This window comes from Corapipo altera, unplaced genomic scaffold (assembly GCF_003945725.1).
Source record: "Corapipo altera isolate COAL_440 unplaced genomic scaffold, ASM394572v1 46, whole genome shotgun sequence".
Classification (NCBI taxonomy): domain Eukaryota; kingdom Metazoa; phylum Chordata; class Aves; order Passeriformes; family Pipridae; genus Corapipo; species Corapipo altera.
The window spans coordinates 3,937,974-3,947,925 of NW_020884883.1; the positions used below are offsets into that span (position 1 = coordinate 3,937,974).

The following is a 9,952-nucleotide window of genomic DNA, read 5'->3' on the forward strand; positions in this document are numbered from 1 at the left end:
CTTTATACAGTTTCAGCAGTGAAGAAAGGTTTAAAAACACCAACCTCACACACAAGAAAGGTAAAAGACAGAACTATTTGGGGAAAGATTGCCTTGGATGTTACAAAATAAGGCACATTGTTTACCACTGCAAGAGACTTGTTGCTTGGCTGCTCTGAACCACCTCTTACTGTGAATCAAATTCATACACTTCACTCTGTAAAGCCAAAGGTTACTGATAGCAGGTGGTTATAAGTAACACATGATGAGGTACTACAGCTCCAAGTGTGTGACACTAAAACAACTGTGCCTTGGTATTGTTTCAGAACAGTTCACAACAGGAAAGTCAGGAGCGCAACATTTGTGTGGTCATGCTTAGGATCATGTGTGAAAATTGCCCCTCTCCCAATCAAATCCTAAAAGCAAGGCTAAACTTTTTCTAAATCAGTCTGGGAGGACATCTTATCTATATAAATCAAAAAGATCTATTCCTTGGTACTGAAGACAAGTGCCACAGCCTGTCTTGCAGTCACATTTGGACTGATTCTATTAATTCCTTCCAAAAGGCACATGCTTTCTTACCAGACCATGGTAAGACAGGTGTAACAACAGGTTTTCTCCATGCAGTTAACACTACTCAACACTGCACCAAGAGTCAAAAGAGAATGTTCAGAATGGGACAACATATAAACCTGCATCTATTTAGTTTGCTAATATAAAGTAGTCTTGTTGTCAGTAGTTCTTGATGGAGCAATGAGTGAGAAAAATGCTAAAGAGTCACAGGAAAGTTAAAGAAATGGATCCAAGACCAACACTTCACTACCCTTCCACAATGCTGTGAAGCCCTCAAGTAAGAGTTTCACTTCCTTCCTCTCTAGGAGACTCATAAACTGTGTGAGTCTCTTAGATAGCATATCTCCCTTGAGTTTGTTTTTCCACTGCTGTGAACACTATTCAAGCAATTAAAATTAATTTCAGAAATACTTACTTAGCTTACAAACTTACCAGTGGTCTGGGATTTTGTACCCAAGTGTTTTTCACATTAGTCTAAGTTCAGTTTTGTAGATCATTTCCCCTATGTCTTAAATGAAACCTGCTTTAGATAGAACTGTACATCTCCAAACAAAGATACAACTTTTACTAAATACAGTTTGCCCTGTATTCACATTCCCCCTCAAATTTCCTTAATTCAATAAAAACAGGCTACTTGAAACAAAACTGAAGTCTTCTTCTTTTTACCAGTTAATTTTTCATTTTCAGTTATTTATTAAAAAAAAAGAGAAAAGCATAAAAGAGGGAACAAAATTGCATAGAACATTATAGTTTCTCCCGTTCCTTTATGTTCTATAAACCAGCCAAAAACTATAAAAATTTTATCCAGTTTTAAGAAAAGATGTTTACTTATAAGCCTTAAAACCATGAACCATAAATTGAAAAAAAAGGCAGTGATCATTTTGAACTACTTATGAAAATTAAGTACAAGATTTTGCTAAACTAGGAATTTCTATGAAAAAAAAAAAGGGAAAAGTCTGATTAAAAATTAATACAAATTAATGTAAGACACAGTGGATAGTTTTATTTATAAAATGCCACTGGCACACAATACACATTGAAAGTATGAAACTTGATTTATAAAGAAGTGAAATGCTTCACAGAAGCATGGATTCCTGAGTTATTCTGAATACAATCTCTCATTTACTGTAATTCACAACACTTCTCCAATTGGCTTAAGCAGCAGAAGAATGGATACTTGATAAACACAGAGTTAAGATACAGTTGAAAACCACAAACACAAACTGAAACTAACTGGAACATTGTGTCTCACCTCGGTCATAATGGAAAAGTATCTCACAATGAAGGGCACAAAGACCTGTTTAAGACTGGTTTCTCAATTTCACAGCCAATTCAAATGTATTGTAGATACCTGCTTTCACCTTGTCACAGGCACATGTTACGAAGTCCTCTTGACATCAGACACAAAAGTACCTCTGTTTCTGAATAATCATATAGAAGGACTGATTACCCAGACAAGCACTATTATAACTGAAAAAAATAGCATAAGGTGCTTTCACTTCTTTTTCTCTTTTTCCGCTTTCCTTCTCTGTTGTAGCATCTTTAGTTCAGTCATTACATTCAAAGTTCTGTAAACCCAGCTGACCTGAAAAGTAAGTATATTATGAAATCCACTTATCAATTTAATGAAAGCATCCATATAAATGAACATATACATACCACGATTATAATAGTATTCACCAGCAGTGGCGCTGAAAATACAAGCGAAATAAACATTCCTCTTGAATCAAAGTATTGGTATTTAGAAAACAACCTGAAAGAAATACAGTAAAAACGAGAGAGGAAGCTTTATTCAGTGTAGTTCATATATTAGACTTTCACAGTAGTTATTTAACATGGACATTGTACAAACCATCCTACTTCTCAGGACCCCCAAGCATAGGCCAGCATTCTACTGTATTAAGTCAGAAAAAAGAGGCAGTTGATATCTCATCAGTTATGAATATTTATTACAATACCAGCATTTCTCTTTAAAGTTTTATTGCAAAACACTAAATAAAACAACTATAAATTAAGAAACTTAGCAATGCGACTACAAGAGTACGTATATTTGTACCTCAGAAATCATTTTTATCCTAAAGTGCCTGCAATTACCTTCTTAGGTATTTTGTTTACTTATATTAGAAAAGATAACAGAAATAGTAAATGTAATAAAGCCGTAATTTAAATCATGTTAATCCTGAAGTGAAACATAAAGACTTACAATTAGATGCCTGCATAAAGTAGTTTTAAATGCATAATTTGCAGTTTTGTCAGGGAAAGATTAGTTCAATTTTATCAAAATAAGCTATCAGTTTAATTCTGGTATACAGGTTTAATAAAACAGACAAATTTTAATGCTTTTTATGCATACAAGTCAGTATATAAAGCAGCAGTGATATTTTTAAGAAGGGGTTCTTCAGCTTATTAAATGTGAATAACTACTGAAGAAAACCCAGCAAAAACAAAACCCAAAGTTTGCACCCTTTTCCTCTTAACCATAGCACTCTGCTTTTCTCTTAGTTCTGTGACCAGTTAGTTTACAACCATACCCATAGACACACATTTTAAGCAGTAAAATAAAGGCATGCTAGCTACAAAAAATTATCATTACTTATAAACTAAGTGATATTTATATTGTATTGTATAGTTTTATTTAAAAAATGAAAGTGAAAGCAATTACCTCCAATTCATGGCTGCTAATTCATTGATATATTCAGCACAGTACACTAAGCCCACTGTACAACAAAAGAAAACTATTAGATTCAGTATTTCTTTAAAAATACTGCCATCAGTTCTGTGATGTATACTAAAGATGTGTCCATATCAGATATTAGAATCCCTTGATCCTCAGAAGATCCTTCAATATTTAACCGCACAAAACCAATTCTGATTTAAATGTCTCATATAGTTACTAAAAAGTATTAAGTGATCACAAAACATACCCCCTATATTACAAACGAACAAGCAAATGTAAAATCCTAATCATCTCAGCTTATAGAAAAAGCTCACCATACAAATTAATACTAATGAAAAGACCCAAACACCAAACTGCTTTTTTTCCCAACAATCCTCTTAGTGACTGCTTCCAAGTTACGTCTGTAAGAAGAAATGCAAGCGCTCCCCAAAGTTAGTATGGAATTAAGTTATTATTATACATTCTATGGTGTCACACAGTTATATCTAACATTATTATCTCATGTTTGGGTACTAATAATATACAAGCACTTTGGTAAAATAAAAACTGTTTCAACAGGTATACAGCAGACTAGTCTACTGTAATCAGGTGCAAACCAGCATGTTCTTACTTGAGTTCAGTATATTCTTACTTGAATTACATTCAATATGAAGCCATCAAGACATTAAGAAAATGGCAATTTTCATACAATCACATTTAACAGAAAAGCAACACACCTACAAAATTTTAAACCTGAAACAAAGAAAACCCCCCAGATTCAATGGCTAAAGATGACCTGCACTAGGCAGTTCAATAACTAGTCTGGTGGTTGAAGGAGTGCTATCTTGATGTGCCATCAACTGGATTACCTGTGCTTGGTACTGTACAGTATAAACATACCTATGGCTGCTTGGTTGCCAAGGCAGACCAATGTGATAATTTCATAATTTCCTCAGCTATTTCTAATTATCTACAATACAAAATAATTTCTATTGCAGACATATCAAAAATGGTTCAGTTTCTCAGGTACAAACAAGGCTTGTACTCAATATGGGTAGTTTTATGCATTCTGTATTATCAGTAAGTTTACATCATTCCTAGGAGCCTAAAGTAAACAGCATGCCATGGGAAATTCTGAATGTCTAATACTAACACAGAAAAGGCTGTATTCTTATAGGGAACTTCAGGCCTGATGTGTCAAGAACAGGGCATTGTTAGTTTGCTCTCTGCAGATCATTTAATAAATCCAGGTACAACTGGATGTAGGGACATCACATATAAGTGGAAGTACAGAAAGGTTTCTAGATTCCTTTTTGGGGGTATTATATATTATTAAAACCTTAGCTTTAGTTGAGTTATTTGCTTTTTTGAAGAAGCTATAATTCCTCTACCAACTTGACTACCAAATAAATGGTATTTTTAAAGTCAACATAGTCTTCCAGTGGCTTTTTTTGCCTGCAAATCTCTTTCAATTGCTCATTCTTCTAACTCCACCCTGCAACCATGACAGAGCTGTGGTACTGTGTAAGGAAACACAACTCAGCAGAAAATCCAACACATGGCTAGAACCAAGGTAGTGCTCATAATACATGGATCTAATCCAAATCTATGTGATCTTAAACCAAAGCTAAAAGGTCTTCTGTCAGTCAGCTGTGAGGATATAGCTTTGATATAGCAAGGTCACTGTGGATTCTCAGGCTGAAGGCTGTCAAACCCTTAGATAATACAAGTTGTTACTCCTCATGCCATTATCATGGCTGTCAGCAGGGCACATGATGAAGTTGCTGTGGAAACTAAAGATGACCATATTCACTGAACTGCAGCATAAGAACAAGGCAGAGTAGAAAGCAACTGCGCTCAGTTGATTTCTTTTCTGCTTCTCCAGCACAGCAACAATTTACTGGGAAGCTGTGATACACGCGGCAATGACCCTGTAGAAATCTTACTCATCCCAGATCCTCACTAACGCAAGAATTTTAAGTCACTACTTCATACGTCTTCTTGGAAAGAAAATAAATACACATTTACAGGTCACGGCAGATTCTACAGCACATCATCATCTACAGGTGGATGCATTGCTACAAGAGAAATACGAATTTGCGAGGACTTCATCTGCTCCCAAGCACAGCACGGTGCGCCCGTGCACTCACCCATGCAGAGGAAGTGCCCGACCTGCACCCGGCGGTGCTGCAGGGACGCGCACGTCAGGAGGAAGCACAAGAGGTGGAAGGCGGCCAGCCCCAGCAGCCAGGGCTCTGACCAGTCCGTGCTCTGCGGGCAGAACGAAAGCGCATCAGGCAGCGGCGGCAGAAGAGGCGTCGCCGGGAGCCACCGCGACCGGAGCTCCTTCGCTCCTTCTCCCTCACCGAACGCGGCCGTTCTCGGTCACAGACCGCGCCCCGCAGCCCTCCCGCGCCGTGCTCGGGGAGGAGCGCGCACACAGCAAGGGCTCTTTCCCCCCTCCCCGGACGGCCCCGCTCCCTCAGACAGCCCCGCAGCCCCGCTCCCTCGGCAGCCCCGCGGCCCCGCTCCCCCTCACCGCCAGCACGGCCGACAGCCCCGGCGGGCCCTGCAGCGGCGGCTCCATGGCGATGGCGGCGGCGGCGGCGCTTCTCGCGAGACTCGGGCTGCCGGCTGCTCCCCTGCGGGGCGGTGGCGGCTCCTGGTGCGGCCCTGCGTCTTGCGGGAGGGAAGGGACGGCGGCTCGACCCGCATTTTGGGGGACGAGCAGAAGTGGTTTCTCACACCTCCTCCTGAGGGTGGCACTAGGCCAGAACTGCCTCTCCTGGTTGTGTGTCTGACAGAAACGGCGCTGGCTTTTCCGAGCGGGGAGGGAGCTCTGGCCTTGTGTCCGGCGTTTGATGCTGCCGTTGGGAAGCCACCAGTGTCACCGGCTGCTGTTTGGGGCCAGCCTGGTCTCAGGGTCCGTGGCCCAGCACTGGTGTTGGCATTTTGGTCTCCTCTCAGCAACACCTACTGTTGCCTGTAGCAATGGAAGGGCAGATAAAAAAGGAGTTTTAATCCCGGCTGGAAATTTCCTAACAAACACAGATGAGCACTCCAGGCAGGAACTTAAGTCAAATGAAAAAATAATACTTGTTTTCAAGTTTTTTTTTTTTTTAAAAATCATTACGATGGGAGGTCAAAAAAACATTTAAAGGCTAAACCTCCTAATTTATAATCCCTTTTGCTAAGTGTACGTTGGTCTGGAACGACCGGCCATTCTTAAGACCTACCACTTAAAAAGAATTTCAAACTCAGATTCCTATCAAGTAAGCCTGGAGACTTTGTGAAATCTAAAAGGATTAGCTTTGTCAAACAAACCATATGTCATATATACCTCCACGTTCTGCTTTCATTAAATTATTTTTTCTGACAGTTTGGCTTATCAGATGTAAAGCTTTGGCTTTTTTTCCCAAATTTTTTTTTTAAAATCTTACTGTATAAGTAAATATTGTATATACTCTTTTCATTTAGTCTACCATATAGTCAAATGCAGGTCATCACTGTGCACTGCTCTCTCTTCACTGTCAGACTTCTGCAATTTAGTGTGAGATACTTGAAACTGAGGTTGTGTTTCTTTTTTGCTTTAGGTTTTTGTCAATCTTTTTCCCAACAACAATAGTATCTGGAGGCTAATAAAGACTTTCACTTAAAAACATTTTAAAATTAAGTAAGATCATATAAAGGTGGTCATTTTTACTACCATTATGCTCTTAAAATTAAGACTGGGGGAAAAAGATGTTTTGATTACACATTGTAGATAGGTCTTCCACATTGTAAGACCAGAATAAACACTTCCATTAGTACAGGCTGGGGCTGACCTGCTGGAAGGCAGCTCTGCACAGAAGGACCTGGGGGTCCTGGTGGGCTACAAACTGTCCATGAGCCCTTGTGGCCAAGAAAGCCAATGGTTTCCTGGGGTGCATTGGGAAGAGCATTGCCAGCAGGTCGAGGGAGGTGATCCTGCCCCTCTACTCAGCCCTACTGAGGCCACATCTGGACTGTTGTGTCCAGTTCTGGGTTCCTCAGTACAAGAGAGAGACATGGAGCTCCTGGAGCCAGTCCAGCAGAGGGCAACAAAGAAGAGTAGGGGACTGGAGAATCTCTTATGAGAAAGGCTGAGGGAGCTGGGCCTGTTCAGCCTCGAGAAGAGACACCTGAGAGGAGACCTCATCAATTGTCTGTATCTGAAGGGAGAGTGTCAAGAGGATGGAGCCAGTCTCTTCTTGGTGGTGTCAAGCAACAGGACAAGAGGCAATGGGCAGAAATGGATGCACAGGAAGTTCCACCTGAATAGGAGGAAGAACTTTACTGTGCAGGTGATCACACACTGGAACTGGTTGCCCAGAGAGGTTGTGGACCCTCCCTCACCAGAGATATTCAAGAACCATCTGGACACAATCTTGTGCAATGTGCTCTAGGATGACCCTGCTTGAGCAGGGAGGTTGGACCAGATGACCCATAGTGGTCCCTTCCAACCTGACCCATTCTGTCATTCTGTGATTCTGTGACTTGTTGTTTGGAAAGTCTCACAGCTAATAACAAATCAAATGGTTTTGTGTTTTGTAAATAAGGAATGAGTTTCTTGTAATTGCTCAGTAATTGACTACAGAAACTATCTGCAACAGCTGAAGGTCTCCAACAAATGCAGGATACAGCCACTGCTACATGACTGGAATATACTGGTCAGTAGTTAATCTGTGGTGCAGACAAGCTGGATGGATAAAAAATATTGGCTTACTATGGCTACAACATGCTGAATTAAAACTTCATGTAGCTTTTACTGTCAGCCACTGTGGCATCAGTGGAAACTTTCTTATGGGGAAGTAGAAGTTACTTCTTTGGCTAGGATAAAGTTAATAATGCTGTTTGTCAGCAGATGGTAGCAGATACATAAGTATTACCAGATCCTTTGTGTGGTATAGGTTCTCTTTCATTTATTTTTAGTGGAGAATGAAATGTGAACTGAATATACTTAGAAGGCAATAAACAGGTACCTTACTCTTTTATACAGAAAAATCTGTGTATTTTTCCTTTTATAGTTTCTTTGTAGAGCCAGCATGCTACAGTTAGATCCTAAGTTTTAAAATACTCTACTAACTATAAGTATACCGTACCAATAATAATATATGAATATTTCTGTTCATGTTATTATGAGTAACTTAAGTAGTTTCTAAAGCTCAGTCTCAGGGGTTTTTTTGTAAGATTCAGATTCCTGTGTACTTTCCTTCCTCACTACAATATTATCCAAGTAGATTGGATGAAAAATTAAAAAAAAAAATAGTTGATTGGTAAAATGAATATTTTCCCCTTTTTACAACAGAAAAACTTCATCTACTTTACCTAGGAAAGGATCTAAAATCAGAAATCTTAAGTTTAGATTGCTGAAGAAACAAGCTGGATTGTAAAAACCTGCATATGATGGGAAATCCCAAACAAATGCTAAATTAGGTTTCTTGTGATAGTACTACATGCACGTTTGCTAGCAGATCATATGGTGCTGTACTAGAAGCCATTTGGAAGTGCCTTTTATACTTTCTGCTGAGGGAATGCAGCTCTGATTCTCTGCGAGAAGATGTAAGAAGATGTGCAAGCAAGTGAATGGGGCAGCCCCCTACCAGAGCATCAATCAAGGCAAAGATAGAAGGCAGTTAGTCACAGGTACACCCAATTTCTGTGCTTTGCAAAGATCCCACTGCTGAGCTCTGCTGTGAGTACAGGGACTGCTCATCTCTGCATCTCCTGCCTGTCTCACAGCCTTGCTCCTGGGGAGTCGAATGTTGTACTGACTGTCTTGGATAGTCTTTTCAGAGCTCTGAGAGGCGTGAGCAGTTTCACTATGAAAATACCCTGAGCCTGGGAGAGGAGTCTGGAGGATCAGTGTTGCTGTGGTCACTTCCAGGCCATCATTTTTGTCCGTCCTGAAGATTTTCCTTATATACATGGCTGTGCTCAAAAGCTATCTTAAATTTGCATTTGCTTCCCAATGCAACTGAAGTAAGCCTGGGTCTGGTATTCATTCTAATACAGGTTTCACTGAAATCCTTCACTTTCCCTGTCCTTGCCATTATAAAAAGATTATTTTTGAGTGCCTCCATTATTTTTTGCAGTTTCTGTCATCTCTTTACCTTTTTATAGTAGAGCTTTTATTGATTATGATGTACTTAGAAAAAAGAATAATAGTCATAGTATTATAAAGATTTCTTTAGAAATAGAATTTCAAACTTACTCTGGATAGTTTTTTGTATATCATTTGTGGGTTTCAGGTTTAGATGATGGATGCTACTTCTAAGCTTGAGGTTAGTTCTGCTTTTGAGAATGAGAGTTGGACTGGATGACCTCCAGAGGTCTGACCTACATTGCTCTATAATGTTTAATTTCCAGTGATATAGACTGTGACCGACTGGCTGGGTGACACCACTGCTGAGCCTAGGGGGGGCAAAAAGCTGAACATAAACCAGCTGTGTAACCTGGCAGCAAACAGTGCCAACAGTTTCCTTTGCTATGTTAATAGCATACTCAGGAGATTAATGGATTCACCATTCATTAGAACACATCTACATCTACCTTTGGATACTTCAAATACAAGAACAATAATGATAATCTGCGAAAATTCAGCAGAGGGCTGTCAAAATGTTCAGGGAGTTGAAACCTTTGTCCTGGGGCAGGGGCTGGGGGAGTTGTGCTTGTTTGGCCTGAACAAGAGGTGGCTCTAGGGGAAACTTGCTGGCAACCTGCCAG

The 9,952-nt window shown here is 40.0% G+C and overlaps 1 protein-coding gene across 1 annotated transcript; it reads right to left on the reverse strand.

Moving 5' to 3' along the window:
* Positions 1–1,535: 1,535 nt before the first annotated feature.
* Positions 1,536–5,827, reverse strand: TMEM18 (transmembrane protein 18). Its single transcript, XM_027641174.1, has 5 exons — positions 5,748–5,827; positions 5,359–5,479; positions 3,215–3,269; positions 2,212–2,305; positions 1,536–2,137 (listed from the first exon to the last, which is right to left on the reverse strand). The coding sequence occupies exons 1-5, from the start codon at positions 5,793–5,795 to the stop codon at positions 2,048–2,050; spliced, it is 408 nt and encodes a 135-aa protein (XP_027496975.1). The 5' UTR covers positions 5,796–5,827; the 3' UTR covers positions 1,536–2,047.
* Between the last annotated feature and the right edge of the window lie 4,125 nt (positions 5,828–9,952).